The sequence below is a fragment of the Hypanus sabinus genome, chromosome 13 (assembly GCF_030144855.1).
Source record: "Hypanus sabinus isolate sHypSab1 chromosome 13, sHypSab1.hap1, whole genome shotgun sequence".
In the NCBI taxonomy this organism is placed as follows: domain Eukaryota; kingdom Metazoa; phylum Chordata; class Chondrichthyes; order Myliobatiformes; family Dasyatidae; genus Hypanus; species Hypanus sabinus.
The window spans coordinates 43,672,885-43,695,757 of NC_082718.1; the positions used below are offsets into that span (position 1 = coordinate 43,672,885).

The 22,873-nt window shown below is 44.0% G+C and overlaps 1 protein-coding gene across 2 annotated transcripts in view; it reads left to right on the plus strand.

Annotated features, from left to right (window-relative positions):
• Positions 1-375: 375 nt before the first annotated feature.
• The window catches only part of actr6 (actin related protein 6), a 47,983-nt gene continuing 25,485 nt past the window's right edge, over positions 376-22,873 (plus strand). The window contains exons 1-5 of one of the 2 annotated variants that reach the window (XM_059987533.1): positions 376-604; positions 698-815; positions 5,171-5,239; positions 21,437-21,560; positions 21,681-21,816. In XM_059987533.1, the coding sequence (XP_059843516.1) occupies positions 534-604; positions 698-815; positions 5,171-5,239; positions 21,437-21,560; positions 21,681-21,816 (518 nt within the window). In that variant the 5' untranslated portion in view covers positions 376-533. Of the gene's footprint in view, positions 610-697; positions 816-5,170; positions 5,240-21,436; positions 21,561-21,680; positions 21,817-22,873 lie in introns of both variants that reach the window. The other variant, XM_059987532.1, reaches the window with a different exon arrangement.

Here is a 22,873-nt window from a genome sequence, read left to right on the forward strand (position 1 = left end):
CATTGTCTGTAAACCGCATAGGTGCGGGAGGGCTTTGTTTATCCATGGCGGGAACTTTGCGTCTCTCACTGGAATCTCTTTTGGTAAATCCGGTAATTGCTGAACTAAGGAACATGATCTCCCGCCATGCGGGTCAGTTTCTCTCGTAACTATCGTACAACCTCACTTAGTAGCTCCTTTCGTACACACGCAGTCTCTTTCTAAGTCGCACACGGCATTCATTTATTCTCTGTGTTTAGACCTCACGCCGTCCATAAACAATATAGATACAAATTTGGCGCGGGGTTACGCGAGAATATTTTATTCCTGAAATTATGTTTAACCAGGTTCCAGCGCGACGACTTCGCTCCGGAGGATGCACCCCCTCGCATTGCCCCCTGGGAATTGAAGTTCTAGGTCATGCTCGCATAATATGCACCATTCTGGACATTTCCAAGCTGTGGAACCTGCCAAGAGATGGTTGACGGCCGGGGGACGATATTGTAGACGTACAGGAGGACAGTTGCTGATTGGTCGCTTGGCGGCGGTGGCGTATGGGACGATGGCGACCTTGGTTCTGGACAACGGGGCCAGCACAGCGAAGATCGGCTTCAGTGAGGAGAGGGTGAGGTGCGTTGCAGGAGAAGCGGCCCTAGCGTCCGGCTCTCTTTTCTCTGGGCCTCCATCCGATGTCTGATTCAATGCTTTCCTCTTGCAGCATTTTGCCTAATTGCCAGTTTCGCTCGAGGACTGCACGACTCAAAACTTTCACCGCCAACCAGATAGATGAGATCAAGGATCCCTCGGGTCTGTATTATATTCTTCCCTTTCAGAAGGTGAGTGTGCGTGGGTTTCACTTCCTGCGGTGACGACGCTTGCAGCTACTTTAGAGAAACCTGACCACAAAGATCTTGCAAGCCCCGTAGCATTGTCCATCTTTTGCTGACAGTCACCAATTCATTGGTCGTTGATGTCTAATCGCTCTTATCTCATTCGGCTCCAGGGATTCTCACGGGTATCATTGGGTTTCTAGTCAAAAGCAGACGTCATTTTTTTGTGTTCGCTGTATTGTGCGCAGGATATTGAAATTGTAGCAAAGTAACATCAGAACCGAGATTTATCAATCCCGCCTTCATTGGCAACTATTACTTTTCAGTATTCTTTCGATTTTACTGCAGAAACGGCTGTGTAGTCCAACCTTTCTTTATGACTGCTCTGTTGGACCTCCTACTATTTTAAGGAAGGTTTTTAGGTCACCCTCAGTTTCCTCATCAAAAGATGTACACAATTTGTTCATGTGATTTTTTTTTTGCAAGCGAATATATCTGACAAGTGAGATTAAACAGAATTAACACAAAATGCTGCAGGAACTTGGCAGGCCTTGCAGCATTTACAGAAAAGAGTAAGCAGTTGGCGTTTTGAGTCAAGGCCCTTCATCGGGACGGGGAGTAAAGATGAAAAGTCAAAATAAGAAGGTGGGAAGGGAGGAAGAAGTACAATGTAGAAGATGATTGGTGAAACCGAGTGAGGGAGACAGGTGAGGTGAAGAGCAATCAACTTGATTGGTCGGAGAAAGGGAAATCTGAAGGAGAGGACAGAAGACCACAGAAGAAGGGGAAGGGGGAGGAGATGAGCAGGTAAGGAGATAATGTGAGAGAGGTATATGTGAATAGGGAATTGTGAAGTGAGACATGTCCCCAGGAAGTAACCTACCCCTTCCCTTTCTTCCATGGCCTTCTGCCCTCTCCTGTCAGATTTCCCCTTCTCCAGCCCTTTCGCTTTCATCAATCAATTTCATTGCTGTTCATTTCACCTCTCCCCCTTACCTGGTTTCACCCTATTACCTTATACATTGTACTTTCTTCCTCCCCTTCTCCACATTATTGCTCTGACTTCTCATCTTTTATCTCCTGTCCTGATGAAGGGTTTTGACCCAAAATGTTGACTGTTTACTCTTTTCCATATATGCTGGCTGACCTACTGAGTTCCTCCAGTACTTTGTGTGTGTTGCTTGGATTTTCAGCATCTGCAGATTTTCTCTTGCTTGTGATTGAACCATACTTGGTTTCTTTTAAATTGAGCTAGAAAGCACTCTCGTATGAACATTGCATGAAGTTGCCCTCCACACTATTGCTCTTTGTTTGGTTTCTACAATCTATATAAAGGTAGATTATTTTCATAATTTTTGGATTATCTTTTACGACCGTGGTGTCAGATTTGGCCTGTGGATAAGCTTTTCACCAGTTTTCCATGCCTTCACTAGGACTGTTTATTTCCTCTCCTGTGGCATTACTCGACATCATCTCTTCTGTAGCTCATTTATTGCTGTAAAATTCTTTCACACCATTATTACTTTTAGCCTTGACAATTTCAACACATTTCCAGATGGCCTGTTTTGTTCTACCCTTGGCCAACTTATGACTATCCAAAATTCTGCAGTTCGTGTCCTAACTGGCACCAACTCCGCTCTCTGCATCACACCCATGGCTGCTACTGGCTTCCAGTTAAACACTTTATTTTAAAATTCTTAGCTTTGATGTCAGATTCCTCCCTGACCTTCCTATATCACCAACCCCATTGCTATAGCCTTTGAAAATATTTGTACTTTTTCATTTCATCCCCCTTGAATAGATTTAAAAGGTGGGGGAGTGAAGAGAGAAGCGCAAGGTGATGGGTGAAACTGGGAGAGGGAGGGGTGAAGTAAATAGCTGGGAAGTTGATTGGTGAAAGAGATAAAAGGCTGGAGAAGGGGCAATCTGATTGGAAAGGACAGCAGGTCATGGAAGAAAGGCGATGGGGAGGAGCTCCAGAATCAGGTGAGGAAATGGGTGAGAGAGAAAAATGGGAATGTGGTATGGTGAAGGAGAGTGGGGGGCAATTACTGGAAGTTTAAGAAATCAATGTTCGTGCCATCAGGTTGGAGGCTGCCCAGGTGGAATATAAGGTGTTGCTTCTCTAACCTGATAGCCTCATCATGGCAGTAGAGGAAGCTGTGGACTGACATGTCAGAATGCAACTGGGAAGTAGAATTGAAATGGGTGGCCACTGGGAGATCCCACTTTTTCTAGTGGACGGAGTGAAGGTGTTCAGTGAAGTAATCTTCTAATCTACGTCGATTCTCACTGATGTACAGAAGGCCACACCGGGAGTGCTCACCAAGGATTAAACAGAATCATAGGGCATTCTATACATGTATCAAGGACTTGAAGAAAAAATAGGAAGGGAGTAGGTTTACTCAAGGGTAAAGGAAGGAACTTGTGCTTAGAGGTGGAGAATTCCAATACTTTGCTTTAATAAAGGAGAAGGATGTGGTGGATAGTGAGATTGGTGTGTAGATTGCTAATATGCCAGGGCCTTTTGAAATAAAGAATGCAGTAGAGGTGAGTTACTTGAAAATGAAGCTGGTTCTTCGCTTGCAAAAATCATGAGAGAAGAAGCAACCTCAGGAGTGATGGCAGAATCGTTGGGGACTGTCAAGGCCAATTCTGGATCTGCAGACTCTGGAGCAGCAGGGACACAGGAAAAGCTGGATGTGGGCACTTGGGCAGTAGGATCCTTCCTGCATCTCCTCTTCAGCAGTTGCTGTTCTGGATTCCTCAAAATTCTTGGCTGCTTTATGGATCAGTGTTCTCCTGCAGTCTCTCACAAGCCAGCTGCTACCACCCGTTGACCTTGATATTTGTCAGAGAGAGCTGCTGTTAAAGTTGGTTCTTCTGCCTCTTAAACACAAGAGGCACCACAATCTCTCTTACCGTGAGAGAGTTTTCCGTAGAGTACTACTTTCCATAACCAGGAGTTGTCCATGTGAGACATGTGGCCTGGCCAGCAGAGCTGCTTGAGCTCTGCAGGTAGGAAGTTGAGCTTTCTCCAGGACCTCATTGTTGGGAGACACGATCCTGCCAGCTGATAACCATGAGGGAGCGGAGGCAGCGCTGATGGAAGTGCTCGAGCACCCAGATTAGCTTGACCTAGGATTCTGAGCCGTATAGCAGTGTTGGGACAATGGCAGTCCTGTGCACCTGGGTTTTATGGACAGACACAGTTGGTGGGCCGTCCACACCCATTTCTGGAGGTGCTCAAAAGTACTGCTGGCTCTGGGGAGTCAATTGTCAATGTCCGTAACTACTGTGGTGTCATTGGAGATAATGCTGTCCAGGTAAGTGAACTGCTCAACCATGGTGAGAGGGTGGTCGTCAATGGTGATCCAAGGTGAGTTGTAAACATCTCAAGGGGGTTCCTGATGGAGGATCATTGTTTTGACCATTAACCCAAAAGCCCTAGCATCCTTGACGAACTGAACAATTGCAGCCTGTAGTGTGTCCTCTTGTGTGTGTGAGAAGAGCACAGACCAAAGATGTACCAGTTGGTAGATTAATTGGTTATTGTAAGTTGTCCTGTGATTAGGGTTGAATCGAGTTGCTGGGTGGTGCAGCTTGATGGACCGGAAGGGCCTATTCCGTTGTGTATCTCAATAGTAAATAAATATCGTTCAATATGTGCTGCTTCTGTAAACTCAGCCACTTTTATAAATAATTGCATTTGAGAATTAGTAATTGTGCGGAAAGCAAATGGTATGGATTTTCTTGGATTAGAATTTAAGGTTAATAGATTATCTGAATGATCCATGTATGTGTCTGGGTTATTTGCAAAATGTATCACTGATTTGGCTAAGAACAAAAATATATTTCCACATCTGCCAGTGGTAGTGTACGACACTAGTAGAATTGTGAGTAGGACTGAGTGGACAAGAACATGGCAGATTGAATGTAATGTGGAACATGTTTTTATAACAAAAAGGGTATTTCTAAATGGCAGAATGAAGGTGTGCTTCCAGATTGTCAATGTGCATGTGCAGCCACAGAAGCACATGTTTCATATGGGCAGATTGCTGTCCAGCTGTGGTTGTACAACTGTTAATTGTGATCTACTGTTTGCTCTGGTAGTCAGATGGTGATAACCTCATTAAAGTTATTGTGGGGAAAAGAGCAAGTAGAGACGAGGTAAAAGGTTTTTTAGGTTGTTAGTTCACTTCATTTTCACTTTGACAAATTTATTTTGAGTAACTTTCTAATTTGACAATTTTGATCAGTTGTGTTTAACTTGTAATATAAAAGTTCCCTTAGAAGTGTTTGATAGTATTTTGTTTCATTGCATGTATTTGCATGATGTTAAATAACATTTCTCACCTTAGGGATATTTGGTTAACTGGGATGTTCAAAGGCAAGTATGGGATCACCTGTTTGGGAAAGAAATGTACAAGGTAAGCTCCACTGATTTGTATGTTATAGTGCTTTTTAAGTGTATAAACATAACCATATATTTTTTTGATCTACCATTCCACAAGTAACGTGTCAAATCTAAGGCTTGAAAGCTTTAGATTTTTTGTAATGCTTCTGCAAAGGATATTTCTAATCAGGATCATTTTTTAGTTTGGTAGTAAATGGCAGCTGAAGTTACTAAATACTACTTTTTTAAAAAATCAGGAAAAATGTGCAAGTAATTGAAGCAATCTTAAAAAGTTATGTTTCCAAAGGAGCCATTCCTAAGAAGATCTATTTAATAGTTGTGGATTTGTTTTTGAAATTCCTTTCTGTTAATCAGCTTTGTTTAGGTTGGTAGCACAGTTATCTCAGGATCAGAAAGAGTGATAGCTCTTGCTTTTCTTGGGGCTCATAACAATACTACAGCATTATGGAGAGATCATTCATTAACACTGTTCATTGGTCTAGGACAGGCATGGGCAAACTACGGCCCGCGGGCCATATGCTTTTTAAGCTTTTTAATCCGGCCCGCAGAACTTGATGAAATTATATTAATAAACCTTGTTAACGTTTTTTCCCTGCAATTCTGGCGTTTTCCCAATAGATGACGCACTCTATATACATTTGTGGCGACCCATTTCCTGGCACATCCGAACCGGCTCACAATTAGTCAGCGTTCCGGCTAAGGGAGATAGCCTGTGGGGATTTGCGATCACAGAGCTTTGGAGCCTCTGCACGGGGGGGGGGGGGGGGCTGGTTGAGGGAGGCTTAAAAGTGAGGCTGGGGATTTCGTGTAACCCCCTGGGTCGCCTCAGGCTCGCTCAGCTCGTTCTTGTCTAGGGGGAGCAGCCTTCTGCCCCGCCAAACTGGGTAATCAGCTGGTGTGGATGCTGTGTGAGGTCCCCGCCTCACCCAAAAACAGACAGTACACCATATGCGATTAAATGAGTACAATTTATAAAGGTTACTATAACTAAGTGATTAATAACGATACAGTATATATGAAGAGAAAATTAAAGAAAAGGCGCCAAACTTATCAAAGTCCAAACCACTTCGTGCACAGCCGTTGGAGCTCAATTTCTGAAGTCTTCTGGCCACCATTCGATCCCCTCCGAACTCCTCGACTCGCAGCTCAGGACCCTCCGCGTGGTCAACCAAGCACATCTAGCTTCATCCCCCCCCCCCCCCTCGGAGAATCTCCCGGCCTCAGACCCCCCTTTGGTGTCCGATCCTCACCCAGCTTAGAGCATTGCGTCCTCTCTCTCGACCCCCTCGCGCCGATCTGCCCAAAAGCCCGTCAACAAAAGCTTACAGACTCAGAAGAAAGAACATTAATCCCCATTTGGTTTACAAAGGAATACCATTCTCGTTATCAGTAAATTAGCATTCCTGCTAGTTAACAAAAAAGAAGAAACCCTCTTTACACTCTCCCTCCACCAAATAAAAGTCATGTCCTCATGACTACTAAATAACTCGCCACCTTTCCTGCCAACACACCGTAACCCAAGCACAAACAGTGACATCTCCTCCCCACACAGTAACCCTCACGCCCTGTTCCTCAGGCGCTACTTAGGCCAACTATCTGGGAGTTCCCTAACCCTTCTGAGGCCTCCGTACCCCCTCACCTAAACCCTTCAGGCTCGGACACAACTGGGGATACCTTGGGCCCACTACCAACTCCTCTCACTCATGCCCCACACTGCACACAGCTAACCCTCCCCGCTACACCTGACTCAATGGGAGAAGGGCCAAAGGTCTCTTCCTCAATCGAGGGAAAGTCAGCAAAAGGCAGCATGTACCACACATCCAGCACATCATCCATCGAATCTGTATTCTTCCTCATTCCTGTGATCGGTAGCTGCTGTTTGATCTTCTCCAAACGGAAACACGTGGCCTGCACTGCTCCCGCAGTCTCTTCAGCCTCCTGTTCAGTATTCACTGCACTTCTCTCCAGCTTTTTCTTCCTCATGACTTCTTCCAGATCAACTTTCAGGTTTTGCACTTCATTTGAACTGTCGATGGTCATCTTCAGGTTCCCTTCAAGCTTCCGCTTCTCTCTGCTGAGATTCGTCTGTAATTTCTTCACCTCCGCAAACTCCCCTCTCCGGGTTCTCAGTTTGCTATTACCCTCAGTCAGACAACTTTCTTCATTCTCTCCAACTTGTAAGTCTTCCGAATGGTTCCAGATCACTTTCTCCAGTCTCTCCGTCTTCATTTCAAACTTGATTCCGTAGAGACAGTCACTCACGACCTTTGCCAGCCCTGGCACGTGTCCCGAAAACACTTTAACTCGGTAGTTCTCAGCTGCTCCTGCAACGACCTCACTTCATATTCTCCTGAGGCAAATCCAAATACCAATAGATCATCCACATACACCAAAACTCCAAATGCCTCCACATCCCCTATGGTCTTCCACCTGCCCAGCAGGAAGGTTGCAAGGGCTCCGGATATGCCCTGTGGCATCTTTTCGGACCGGAAGACTCCTAGGGAATTTATAACGGCCGTCTTCTTGTCGGCCCCACTCATCGGGATCTGGCAACATCCACTCCTCCGATCCAGCACCTTAACCACATCGCACCACTCAGACAGGCCATCGCCTCTTCGGCCCTCAGGGCCATATTCTGGTCACTGACAGTGCGCCTCTTCAACGCAATATAATCCACACACACGCTGCCTACGTCTTCCACGGCTTCAGGGGCCAGTCGCCGCAACCTCTCTCTCTCCGAGGTGTCTTCAGCAGTCAACTCCGCTCCCTCGTGGTATTTCGCAGCGTCCACTAAGAGGGTCTCACCCTCAGATACTTCCCCCAGGCCGTACCACCACTGGCTCTTGTTTGAATTCGGTATCGGCCCAATGCTGCTACACATGTCCGCACAAGCAGCTCGAAACCCTGGGTGCATCGACAATGTCTCCAAACAGCGCTCACCCACCTCCTCCGGGCAGGCCCCCAAGCGCACCAACAGGATATTGGTTCTCTCTAGAACAGAAACGCTGCCCGTCTCAACAGGGTCCGGACACATCAGCATTAACGATTCCTGAACCTCAGTCTCCTCCACATTTGCCTCTAAGAACTCCATTTTCACTGACCAACAACCGTCGTCTGGATAATCACCGGCACTGGTACCCCGAATCTCCAGTGTCCTCAATGTCGCCAAGGGTAAATGCTTCCAATAACGGTTATGAAACAAACTGTACAGCAACTTAACCGGCGCCCCGGTGCCGAGGATGGCTTTAACTTGACTTCCATCCATCCGTAACAACACCTGTGCGCATGGCCCCTCTAAGCCTTCAGGAATAGAGTCTGCTCCTTTCGGGAGTTCCTTGGTACATTGCTGGGAACGTGCTCCCCCAGAGACCCCAAGCCGTTCCCCCACTGGGCCTCCTATAAGTTTCCCGACATCTCTCGAATCAACGGAACAACTGATCCCCTTGACAGATCCCCTTGGCACCACAAGCAATTTATCTGCCCCCCTAGGCAAAAAGGGATACCCTAAAAACTTCCCACCAATCTCCTGCCACGGATATGATAAGCCCCCCAGCTGCGGCATTTGACTTCCAGTCAAACCACACGCATTTTCCCACACTTTCCCAGAACTGGCAGCGGTCACTTCGAGGTAATTGCGCCCGACAGTTCTAACAAAGTCACCAGCCCGTCTACTCAAACTTTCAACCCGTCCCTGTCGCTTTCCCTCAGCCAAGCACTGCCACTCACCCAACAACTGAGAGGTCCGCTCCGCCCACGCTTCCGCCCCTTTAGGGCTGGACATTATTCCAATAACCGGGCGGAGCCCACCACTGCTGAAACATCCCAACCTGTCACTCCTCACTCTCCAAACAGTACGGACAACACATGGTCCCATCACCATTTCGTCAGCACTAGTTGGAACTCGAACAACGACCTCAAGGCTAACAACAGCAGCCACCCCACCCAACACACACGCAGCGATAACCAGCAATCACCCACAAAGGCACACCAGCTCTTCGCCGCAGACACAATTTAAAGAGGGTGATCACACAGCTTCCACAGAAATCAATCCCGGACGAGCACCCCACAATGTAACCCCCTGGGTCGCCTCAGGCTCGCTCAGCTCGTTCTTGTCTAGGGGGAGCAGCCTTCGGCCCCGCCAAACTGGGTAATCAGCTGGTGTGGATGCTGTGTGAGGTCCCCGCCTCACCCAAAAACAGACAGTACACCATATGCGATTAAATGAGTACAATTTATAAAGGTTACTATAACTAAGTGATTAATAACGATACAGTATATATGAAGAGAAAATTAAAGAAAAGACGCCAAACTTATCAAAGTCCAAACCACTTCGTGCACAGCCGTTGGAGCTCAATTTCTGAAGTCTTCTGGCCACCATTCGATCCCCTCCGAACTCCTCGACTCGCAGCTCAGGACCCTCCGAACTCCTCGGACTCTCCAAACAGCTCAGGACCCTCCGCGTGGTCAACCAAGCACATCTAGCTTCATCCCCCCCCCCCTCGGAGAATCTCCCGGCCTCGGACCCCCCTTTGGGGTCTGATCCTCGCCCAGCTTAGAGCATTGCGTCCTCTCTCTCGACCCCCTCGCGCCGATCTGCCCAAAAGCCCGTCAACAAAAGCTTACAGACTCAGAAGAAAGAACATTAATCCCCATTTGGTTTACAAAGGAATACCATTCTCGTTATCAGTAAATTAGCATTCCTGCTAGTTAACAAAAAAGAAGAAACCCTCTTTACACTCGAATAATGTTTTTTTCTTCGACTGCAGTTATCGACTCCGTGTCGTAATTTTAGCGCTGCATGTAGCACACCGCTACACATTGACCTTTGTTGAGGTGCAGCGTATTACTCCACATTTGCGCTTTACTCTTTGTTCGGCTCGACCTATTTGTGTGAACAGGCGCTCAGCGTCATGAACATCAACAAAGCCAGCCACAGATCCAAGTTAACTGACCAACACCTCAGATCCATCCTGAGAATCGCCACAACAAAACTAAATCCAGACTTTGATGCGCTGGCTAAAAAGGGAGACCAACAACACTGTTCCCACTGAAATTAAAAATAAGTTTCTTCGTTGTGTTATGTAAAAAATGCATTTGAAAATATTTTTTTCAATAAGCCTTACATGTTACATGTCATTTCTGTTAAGTGATGGACATGAGTAGTGCGCAGGTGCACGTACGTTCTCAAAATAAAAAATGCGCTCCAGATCAAATAACGCGCTCCGCATACTGGCGCGCTCTCACTGTTCTGTCATTGTGCGGGTCGTTGTTGAGTTTTGGCACAGAGGACAATTGAATAAGAAGGAGCAGGACAAGTAGACCTGCATCTCCTACCGTTTTTGAAATAAAGTCAGTCAGGAGGAGAGTGACGATGATAATATCTTGAAGGTTAACAGAATTTTCAGTGCTTTAAAATAATAACTTACTATTAAAAAAAGCTGTATTTTATTCATTTAATTTTCAGTGTTTTAAAAGTCATTTCAATAAATAGCTAAGTACCATGGGACTTCAAAGACAGATATTTTGTTGTAATGCATTTGTTCATTTTCAATTGAAATTAAAGCACATGTTTTCTACATATCCCATGATATTTTATTTTCTCTTATGAGATGTATTACCAAAACACTCCGTCCATCTGCTCCTGGTCCGGCCCCCCTGTCAAATTTTAGAACCCTTTGTGGCCCTTAAGTCAAAAAGTTTGCCCACCCCTGGTCTAGGAGGCTATGAACGATTCCACTATTTCATTTCCTTAATCTGATTAGTTTTCCTCTTGTCCAAAACCATCATAAAAAGTTATTTATTGAACTGTTGACAATATTAGGAATTGCGGCAATGTATCATGATTATCATGAGAATATATTAACAGCAAATATAATTTTGAGATATGAATATTTTCATTGCATTGAATAAGATTCAGTCTAAGTACTGACTGAATTGAGTTCAGTATATTTAATACCATGAATTGAATGAAACTAGAAATCTGAAGTCATATAGGAAAGTTAATGGCCATCTGCAGTTTTGCATTGTTTATGCATAAGTATTTCTGCACATACTTTCAGGAAAAAGTAGAATTTAAGGGTTTTTACTTAGAATGCAAATTCCTGAATTTTTCTTGGTGTTAGTAGGGGCTTTTCAACATCTGTTGTATGACCACCTGCAATTGTTTTGAACATGGGCCTGTGACTTGGAAATCTGGTAATGCCCATTGTACTGGACTATTGGCCTTTGTGCAAGAGAATGCATTTCCATCAAAGGTAAATTAGGCAAGGCCAACTTCAGCACTGGGTCTGAATTGGTCTTGGGTGAGGGGGAGCATCGTGGAATTGGGAAGATAAGTCAGGATATTTAACTGCCACTAATAAATGCTGGCTAGGTTGAGTTGAGTTGAAGACTGAGCTTGAGTTGAGCTTGGAGATGCATGATGTTTAGTACTGGGGAGGGTGCAGAAGGAGGAGAATGTTTGTTAACTTAGCTTCAACATAAATGAAGGTCCTCTTTATTGTAATTAGTTAACATAAAGAGGACCTTTCAGAGCTGATTTCCCAGCAGTGGTTTTCAACCTTCTCATGAGAATCAAAATCAGTTAATATCACTGGCATATGTCATGAAATTTGTTAACTTAGCAGCAGCAGGACTGTGCAGTACATGACAGTATAGAAAATAAATAAATCAATTTTAGTAAGTATATATGTATATTAAACATTTAAATTAAAAGTAGTGCAAATACAGAAATAGTCTTTTAAAAAGTGAAGTAGTATTCATGGGTTCAATGTCCATTCAGAAATGAGATGGCAGAGGGGAAGAAGCTGTTCCTGAATCATTGAATGTGTGCTTTCAGGCTTCGGTACCTCCTTTCTGATGGTAACAATGAGAAGAGGGCATGTCCTGGGTGTTGGGGGTCCTCAATAATGGTCACTGCCTCTCTGAGCCATCACTCCTTGAAGATGGCTTGAATATTATAGAGGCTAGTACCCAAGATGGAGCTGACTAATTTGACTATTTTCTGTAGCTTTTGATCCTGTGCAGTAGCTCCCTCGTAGCAGACAGTGTTGCAAGTTGACAGAATGCTCTCCACATCTGTAGAAGTTTTCAAGTGTTTTAGGTGACAAACTAAATCTCCTCAAATAATGAAATATACCTGCACTCTTGCCTTCTTTATATCTTGGAACCAGGTTAGTTCCTCAGAGATCTTGATCAGGAACTTGAAATTGTTCACTTCTGATCCCTCTATGAGGATTGGTTTGTGTTCCCTTTTGATTCCTACCGTTTTTGAAGTCCACAATCAGCACTTTGGTCTTACTGATGTTGAGTCCAAGGCTGTTGCTGCAACACCACTCAGCTAATTGGTATATCTCACTCCTGTGCACCCTCTCATCTCCATCGGAGATTCTGCCAACAGTGGTTGTATCATCAGCAAATTTATAGATTGCATTTGGGCTATACCAAGCCACACAGTCATGGGTAGAGAGAGTAGAGCAGTGGGCTAAGCACACATCCCTGTAGTGCACCAGTGTTGATCGTCAGCATGGAGGAGATATAATTACCAATCCGCACAGATTGTTGTCTTCTGGTTAGGAAGTTGAGGATCCAATTACAGAGGGAGATACAGAGACCCAGGTTCTGTAGCTTATCAGTCAGGAAGGTGGAAATGATGGTGCACAGAAGAAAGGGTTGCTCAGAAGTAGGGCTTGCAGGCATCCTGAATTCATACTACTTCGGTACATCTCCAATACAAGTAAAGGTAATTGCACGTTATTCAATGCCAGTCTGACCTGGGTCCTCAATGTGTTGCGGAGCACTTACACAGAGGAACTGGAATGAAATATATGGATTTCTCAAATTACAGTAAGAGTTTACACTTGTGATGTTCTTATGGCAATATGTGGTGCACAGAAATTTGTGTTTTGTGATCTAATTTCAAAGGAAATATATTTTATCCATTTGCTTTCAGAACAAAGCAACTTTGAAAATGGACATTTGCTACAAATTGTGCATGAGAAAATAAATAAGTATTGATTTAACTTGAAACAAAAGATTATTGATCGGCAGTAACATGCCACAATTACTACTACTATTTCAGCAGAGAAATAAACCATTTATTCAAGAAAATTTGTTAAACTGAACAACTTCATGTTGTACATCAAGATGTCTCGATACCTTTCTTGGTTGTCTAGCTTTTTATTGAATGCATCTGTACCCGAGTGAGTTTTGTCTTCAAACAAGATCCGAATAAAGGTACTTCGATAATCTTGTCCTTGGGATGGAAATGTTTTCTTTACATCACTCCAATAAAAACATTTCTTAATCCTAAAGATCTCAAACACTTGCCCTTTATTTTTCTGGTTTTGGGTACCATTCCATTGGATTGGAAAATAGTAAAAGTAACTCCTTCATTCAAAAAGGAGATAGGAAGGTGGGAAGTATTTTTTTGTTGTTTCCTATGGCATGGCCCGTGAGCCTGTCTGTTCAGGAGCCGGAGTTGGATCAATCTTCATTTGGCATCTCGTCCACAGCCGTTCCAACATGGGTGGTCCTGAATTGGCATCGTCTGATGGAGTCCTTGAAGCATGCAAGCCTCCACACGATGTCAATGTGTTGATCCAGGTTACGGAGGAGGTGGAACATACAAACCAGTTAGATCAAAATGGGAAAATGGTAGAAGCTATTACTAAATTTATGATAGCAGTGCTCTTGGAAAAGGTGAAACAGACAAAACCAATATGGTTTATTGACAAAGAAATTAATTTATTAGAGATGTTTTGAAGAAACAATGTAATCTGGATAGAGAATTGGTGGATGTACTGAGATTTCTAGAAGACATTGATGTGGTGGCAAATCAAAGGTGGCTTCAGACATTAAAACGTCATGGTGTAGGAAATTGCAAGTTGGTATAAATATAAATTGGATGTCCATCAGGAAATTCAGAGCATGCATAAATGGTTTTTTTTATCTATTTTGGCAAGATTTAAAGAGCCGAGTACCTTGGGAATTGGTACTGGGACCTCAAATTTTCTTTACAATTTATATTTATGACTTTATGAAGAAGTCAAAGATGTGGTGGCTAAATGTGTAGGAAGGTAGTTAGGCAATTAAATTGTGAAGAGGATGGTCATGCAGGGATGTAGGTAGGTCAAGTAAGAAGACAAAAATCAGAAAAATGGGGTTTAATGTAACAAAATGTGAAATTGTCTATTTTGGTAGGAAAAGTAAAATATCATATTACCTAGATAGTGAGAGACTGCAGATCCCTCAAATACAAAGGGATCTAAGTGTCCCAGTCCATGATTTGTAATAGGCTGGAATGCAGGTACAAGAAGTAATTAGGAAAGCTAACAACCCTAGTTTTTTTATTGCCAGGGGAATGGAATATAAAAGCAGTTGTCAGTTATAAGGCATTGGTGATACCTCATTTAGGCTATTGTGTACTGTATAGATCTTACTTAAGGAAGGATGTTAATGCATTCAAAGCCATTCAGAGAAGGCTTACAAGACATAGTGGAAATGAATGAGTTATCATTAGAGGAAAGATTGACAGGCTGGGCTAGTATCCACTAATATTAATATTTAGATGAATAAAAAGGGGATTTGATGGAGAAGGTGAATGTGGAGAGCATGCTTTATTTCCTTTTAGTATAATCTGGAACTTGATTTTTTTAAATGAGTTACCCAGTTAAGAAAGAGATGAGTTTTTTTTCCTAATGGTCATGAATCTTTAGAATCCACTTTATCATGTTGGAGTGAAAATTACATCTTTGAATAATTTTAAGCCAGAGGTTGATGCAAACTTGTTAAGTAAAACAATGAAAGAGAGTGCAGAGATAAGGGGCCAGATTTCTACATCCGTTACTAAGTAGGTAAATTATACTGAGTAATTGTTGATTGATTGTGCTGTTACTGGCTCATTAAGATTCGTTCTTTTATGAGTGGGGTATTTATTGGCATTTAGCTCCATTGTTAGTTAAATCAAAATATTTTAGCCATGCAGGAACAGCTTGTTTGATAGATAATTTTGGAGCACTGGTTATAAGCTCAAATGCACTGATGCAGAGATCCATAGATTTTGATGAGGCCAATGTACTGAACTGTTTCTTTAAATTATGTGATATTTTCATGTTGGTTTATGTCTGGCTTTTGTGGTGAAAGTCTGAGGAACAGGTCAAGATAAATCCTCCACAGTATCTTTGGGATTCAGGCACTGCTAGGATTAGGCATTTTTCTGTGATTACAATTTAGTTCTCCACCCCTATCTTTGGACCTGGTGGAACTGCAGACTTTGATCGGATCCATTTACAGTAGCTGTTTAACATGAATGTAGTCCTGTCTGTTAGCTTCATCAAGCTGATAGTTTGTTTAGTGGTTTGAACATGGAACAGTTCAGCATAGTAGATGCCCTTTGGCCCATAAAGGTCAATCTAATGCAGCCCCAAGCATAGCTCTCCATTCATCTTTCATCCATCTATGTATCAAAGAGTTCCTTAAATATCTCTAATGTATGCTTCCCAGCAATCAGTTTAAAATTAGCCATTTTTACCTTGGGCGAAAAAAGTGTTAGTTGTACACTCTATCAATGACTCTTATTATCTTCTACACCTCTATCAAGTCACCTTTCATCCACCTTCACTCCAAAATTGTAGCTCGCTCAATCTTTCCTCATAAGGTACGCTTTCTAATCCAGGCAGTGTCCTGCTAAATCTCCTCCGTACCCTCTCTAAAACTTCTACATCCTCCTGTAATGAGGCAACCAGAACTGAACACAGTGTTCCAAGTGTGGTCTATAGGGTTCAATAGAGCTGCAATGTTATCTCATGGCACTTGAATTCAATCCCACGATTAATGAAGACCAACCCATCATACACTTTCTTAACTACCCTGTCAACTTCTGTGGCAATGTGGGGTAGCTTTATCCCTCTGTTCCTTCAAACTGCTAAGAATCTTGCCTTTAAACCTGTACTCAGCTTTCAAATTCAACCTCTCAAAGTGTATCACTTGGCAGTGTAAAGGGGATTTCTTCTTTTTTCTTTGTTACTGTTGGGAAAGTGTTTCTTCTTTTTGTTAACTAGCAGGAATGCTAATTTACTGGTAACGAGAATGGTATTCCTTTGTAAACCAAATGGGGATTAATGTTCTTTCTTCTGAGTCTGTAAGCTTTTGTTGACGGGCTTTTGGGGAGATCAGCGCGAGGGGGTCGAGAGAGAGGACGCAATGCTGTAAGTTGGGCGAGGATCGGACCCCAAGTGGGGGTCCGAGGCCGGGAAGTTCTCCGAGGAGGGGGGATGAAGCTAGATGTGCTTGGTTGACCACTCGGAGGGTCCTGAGCTGCGAGTTGAGTTCAGAGGGGATCGAATGGTGGCCAGAAGACTTCAGAAATTGAGCTCCAACGGTTGTACACGAAGTGGTTTGGACTTTGATAAGTTTGGCGCCTTTTCTTTATTTTTTTCTCTTCATATATACTGTATCATTATTAATCACTTAGTTATAGTAACCTTTATAAATTGTACTCATTTAATTGCATATGGTGTACTGTCTGTTTTTGGGCGAGGCGGGGACATCACACTGCATCCACACCAGCTGATTACCCAGTTTGGCGGGGCCGAAGGCTGCTCCCCCTAGACGAGAATAAGCTGAGCGAGCCTGAGGCGACCCGGGGGTTACATTGTGGGGGCTTGTCCGGGATTGATTTCTGTGGAAGCTGTGTGATCACCCTCTTTAAATTGTGTCTGCGGTGAAGAGCTGGTGTGCCTTTGTGGGTGTGCGATTGCTGGTTATCACTGCGTGTGTGTTGGGTGGGGAGGCTACTGTTGGTAGCCTGGAGGTCATTGTTCGAGTTCCGACTAGTGCTGGCGAAATGGTGGTGGGACCATGGGCTGTCCGTACTGTTTGGGGAGTGAGGAGTGACAGGTTGGGATGTTTCAGCAGTGGTGAGCTCCGCCTGGTTGTTGGAATAATATCCAGCCCTAAAGGGGCGGAGGTGTGGGCGGAGCAGACCTCTCAGTTGTTGGGTGAGTGGCAGTGCTTGGCTGAGGAAAAGCGACAGGGACGGGTTGAAAGTTTGAGTAGGCGGGCTGGTGACTTTGTTAGAACTGTCGGGCGCAATTACCTCGAAGTGACCGCTGCCAGTTCTGGGAAAGTGTGGGAAAATGCGTGTGGTTCGACTGGAAGTCAAATGCCGCAGCTGGGGTGCTTATCATATCCGTGGCAGGAGATTGGTGGGAAGTTTTTAGTGTATCCCTTTTTGCCTGGGGGGCAGATAAGTTGCTTGTGATGCCAAGGGGATCTGTCAAGGGGATCAGTTGTTCCGTTGATTCAAGAGGTGTCGGGAAACTTAGAGGAGGCCCAGTGGGGAACAGCTTGGGGTCTCTGGGGGAGCACATTCCCAGCAATGTACCAACGAACTCCCGAAAGGAGCAGACCCTATTCCTGAAGGCTTAGAGGGGCCACGCGCACAGGTGTTGTTACGGATGGATGGAAGTCAAGTTAAAGCCATCCTCGGCACCGGGGCGCCGGTTAAGTTGCTGTACAGTTTGTTTCATAACCATTATTGGAAGCATTTACCCTTGACGACATTGAGGACACTGGAGATTTGGGGTACCAGTGCCGGTGATTATCCAGACAACGGTTGTTGGTCAGTGAAAATGGAGTTCTTAGAGGCAAATGTGGAGGAGACTGAGGTTCATGAATCGTTAATGCTGATGTGTCTGGACCCTGTTGAGACGGGCAGCGTTTCTGTTCTAGAGAGAACCAATATCCTGCTGGTGCGCTTGGGGGCCTGCCCGGAGGAGGCGGGTGAGCGCTGTTTGGAGGCATTGTTGATGCACCCAGAGTTTTGAGCTGCTTGTGCGGACGTGTGTAGCAGCATTGGGCCGATACCAAATTCAAACAAGAGCCAGTGGTGGTACAAGAGCCTGGGGGAAGTATCTGAGGGTGAGACCCTCTTAGTGGACGCTGCGAAATACCACGAGGGAGGGGAGTTGACTGCTGAAGACACCTCGGAGAGAGAGAGGTTGCGGCGACTGGCCCCTACAGCCGTGGAAGACGTAGGCAGCGTGTGTATGGATTATATTGCGTTGAAGAGGCGCACTGTCAGTGACCAGAATATGGCCCTGAGGGCCAGAGAGGCGATGGCCTGTCTGAGTGATGTGAAGTGGTTTAAGGTGCTGGATCTGAGGAGTGGATGTTGCCAGATCCCGATGAGTGGGGCCGACAAGGAGAAGACGGCCGTTATAAATTCCCTAGGAGTCTTCGGGTCCGAAAAGATGCCACAGGGCATATCTGGAGCCCTTGCAACCTTCCTGCGGGGCAGGTGGAAGACCATAGGGGATGTGGAGGCGTTTGGAGTTTTGGTGTATGTGGATGATCTCTTGGTATTTGGATTTGCCTCAGGAGAATATGAAGTGAGGTTGTTGCAGGAGCAGCTGAGAACTACCGAGTTCAAGTGTTTTCTGGACACGTGCCAGGGCTGGCGAAGGTCGCAGCTCATGAGTGACTGTCTCTACGAAATGAAGACGGAGAGACTGGAGAAAGTGATCTGGAACCATTCGGAAGATTTACAAGTGGAGAGAATGAAGAAAGTTGTCTGACTGAGGGTAATAGCAAACTGAGAACCCGGAGAGGGGAGTTTGCGGAGGTGAAGAAATCTCAGAAGAGAGAAGCGGAAGCTTGAAGGGAACCTGAAGATGACCATCGACAGTTCAAATGAAGTGCAAAACCTGAAAGTTGATCTGGAAGAAGTCATGAGGAAGAAAAAGCTGGAGAGAAGTGCAGTGAATACTGAACAGGAGGCTGAAGAGACTGCGGGAGCAGTGCAGGCCACGTGTTTCCGTTTGGAGAAGATCAAACAGCAGCTACCGATCACAGAAATGAGGAAGAATACAGATTCGGTGGATGATGTGCTGGATGTGTGGTACATGCTGCCTTTTGCTGACTTTCCCTTGATTGAGGAAGAGACCTTTGGCCCTTCTCCCATTGAGTCAGGTGTAGCGGGGAGAGTTAGCTGTGTGCAGTGTGGGGCATGAGTGAGAGGTTGAGAGAGGAGTTGGTAGTGGGCCCAAGGTATCCCCAGTTGTGTCTGAGCCTGAAGGGTTTAGGGGAGGGGGTACGGAGGTCTCAGAAAGGTTAGGGAACTCCCAGATAGTTGGCCTAAGTAGCGCCTGAAAAACAGGGCGTGAGGTTTACTGTGTGGGGAGGAGATGTCACTGTTTGTGCTTGGGTTACGGTGTGTTGGCAGGAAAGGTGGCGAGTTATTTAATAGTCATGAGGACATGACTTTTATTTGGTAGAGGAAGAGGGTAAAGGGGGTTTCTTCTTTTTTCTTTGTTACTGTTGGGAAAGGGTTTCTTCTTTTTGTTAACTAGCAGGAATGCTAATTTACTGATAACGAGAATGGTATTCCTTTGTAAACCAAATGGGGATTAATGTACTTTCTTCTGAGTCTGTAAGCTTTTGTTGACGGGCTTTTGGGGAGATCGGCGCGAGGGGGTCGAGAGAGAGGACGCAATGCTGTAAGTTGGGCGAAGGTCGGACCCCAAGCGGGGGTCCGAGGCCGGGAAGTTCTCCGAGGTGGGGGGATGAAGCTAGATGTGCTTGGTTGACCACTCGGAGGGTCCTGAGCTGCGAGTCGAGGAGTTCGGAGGGGATCGAATGGTGGCCAGAAGACTTCAGAAATTGAGCTCCAACGGTTGTGCACGAAGTGGTTTGGACTTTGATAAGTTTGGCGCCTTTATTTTTTTCTCTTCATATATACTGTATCGTTATTAATCACTTAGTTATAGTAACCATTATAAATTGTACTCATTCAATCGCATATGGTGTACTGTCTGTTTTTGGGCGAGGTGGGGACATCGCACTGCATCCACACCAGCTGATTACCCAGTTTGGCGGGGCCGAAGGTTGCTCCCCCTAGAGTGAGCCTGAGGCGACCCAGGGGGTTACAGCACTTTTCCAGATTGAACTCCATCTGTCACTTCAGTCCAATTCTAGATCTCTTTTCAATGACCTGTTGTAACCTATGACAGCCTTCTATTCTTGCCACAACATCACCAGCTTTCATTCCATCTACAAACTTACCACCCTTCCACTTGCTCATTTAAGTTATTTTAAAAAATCACAAAGAGAAGGGGTCCTAGAACAGATCCCTGCGTATCTTCTCTGGTCACCAACCACCAGGTGGAATACATTCCATCTACTACCACCTTCTACCTACTGTGGGTAAGCCAATTCTGAATTCGCACAGCCAAGTTTTCCTGGATCCTATTCTTCCTGACTTTCTGAATGAACTTATTTAAAATCCATATACACCACATCTACTGCTCTACCTTTATCAATTTGTTTTGTCACTTTCTCAAGAGGCATGAACTCCCCCTTCACAAAACTATGATGACTTATCCTGATCAGATTATGCTTCTCCAAAGACGCATTAACTCAGTCTCTAAGAATCCTCTCCAATAGTTTGCCCACCACTGACATAAGACTTACTGTTCTATAATTTCCAGGATTATCCCTATTACCTTTCTTGTACAAAGGAATAACCCTCCAATTTTCCAGTACTACTTTTGTGGCCAAGTTGAATGCTAAGGTTATCACAAAACCCACAGCAATCCCTTTCCTCACTTCCCATAGTGACTTGGGGTATAATCTAGCCCTAGGGGCTTGTGCTTCTTAATGTTTTTCAAAAGTTCCAGAATGTCCTCTTCCTTAATGTCAACATATTCCATCATATAAACATGCTTTAAGCCGTTTTTATATTCATTTAGGTCTCGCTCACTGGTGAAAACTGAAGCAAAGTATTCATTATGGACCTTCCCTACTTCTTGTGACTCTAGTCATCCTTTTGCTCTTCAAATAGGTATAGAGCGCCTTGGGTTTTCCTTAATCCTCCTCTCAATGCCTTCTCATGTCCCCTTCTAGCTCATTGAATTAATTTGGCTCACTGTATTGATGGTAAAATGAGTGATGGATTAACACAAACAGTAAGGTCTGCGTTGCTAACAGCTGGGATTTTCTCATCAATCCTCAGTTTTGCACTGCAGATACTATTCAATTTAGTATGTTCCTAATTTTCTTTTGTTCACTTGCCTAAGCAACCACCTTCTCCTCCCACAATTGTTATTCTTTCCAAGCTTCTCAATTATGGCCAATTACTTTTTTGACCCTACAGGATGAATAGTAGGAATTTATCACATTGTGTCTTAATTGTTTCAAAATTTGCATTTAGGTAGATTTTCCTGAATCCACTATAATCATCACTGAACCATATTTCAACTTTAATTCCATCCAAGAATCAATGAATGAAATCTTATTTGAAGAATATCAATTTCAAGCAGTCTACAGGACAAATGGTAACTGAACGTACTTCACTTTTTTTTTATTAATGAGGTCTGCCAATTCCAGTAACTTATTATCTGACAGTCCTTTTTAAACAGGAATGTGATTTTTGATATTTTAAATGTATTTTTCAGCTGGGACATTGAGTGCTTCCAAGTATTTTGAAGAAAATGATTCTGAACTTTGCTGTGTTGTGGTGGACAGTGGCTACTCTTTTACACACATTATTCCTTATTGTAAAAGGAAAAAGATGAATGAAGGTATTTGCAGGTAAATTAGTTATTTTCATAAATGTTCTTCTATATTGTCATCTGTTACCCCAGCAAAGTATTAAAATTGTTTATTTAATCATAGCCAACAGATCTATTTTAATGGCAGTCATTAAAACTTTGATGGTAAAACATTTTGTGCTTCCTTAATTTCTTTCACAGGTGTTAAGAAATAAATCAAATGGTAACTGTAGTGTCCTAGAAAAGGAAAGTTAGGTGGGTCTTCAGAATTATTATTTCAATATGACATCTATCCTGACGAGAGATTGAATTTGGAACTTACTTTGACCAACACTTAAGTGAGGGGGTACAGGGTAACATTCATAATAGTTCAGCCATTGATGGAAGTTAGAAGATGGGAAAAGAAGAGAGGTGGAAATTATTACTTAAATACAGGAACAATTTCTTTCCATACTTTTTCTAGTGAAAGAGTAAGTGCAACCTTTAAAATCTGATTTAAAATCTGGAGTCTTGTTGAATTTATGACCTGACTAAATTATGTCTTTTGTATGGCAAATAATAGAATCATATATAAGTACAACACAGAACCAGGACACTCTGCTAACACTTCTGTGCCATCCATCAAGCACCTATTTTGCACTAATCTTATCCCAACCCATTATAATCTAATCACTAAAGCATAGCGGTTAGTGCGATACTATTATAACTCAGGAGTTCTGAAGTTTGGAGTTCAATTCCAGCGCCCTTCTGTCAGGACTCCCTGTAGAATATGTGTTGATTTCTCCAAGTTCTCCAGGTTATTGCTAAATAAAAAAAAACACCTTATTAACATCCTGGCACTCATCTACACACCAGGGGCAATTTGCAGCACTCAAATAACCTACCAATCTACACGTACTTTGGATGGGGTGGGAAACCAGAGCAAATGGAATAATCCTATAGGATCATAGGAGAGCCTGCAAACTTTGCACAAACAGCACTGGAGATTGAAATTGAACCCGGGTTGTGGGAACTGCGAGGCATCAGGCACCCTGGATAAAGACTCTGCTCTAGGATTGTTTTGTAATTATGTGAGAATGTCCAATAAGGTCATATTT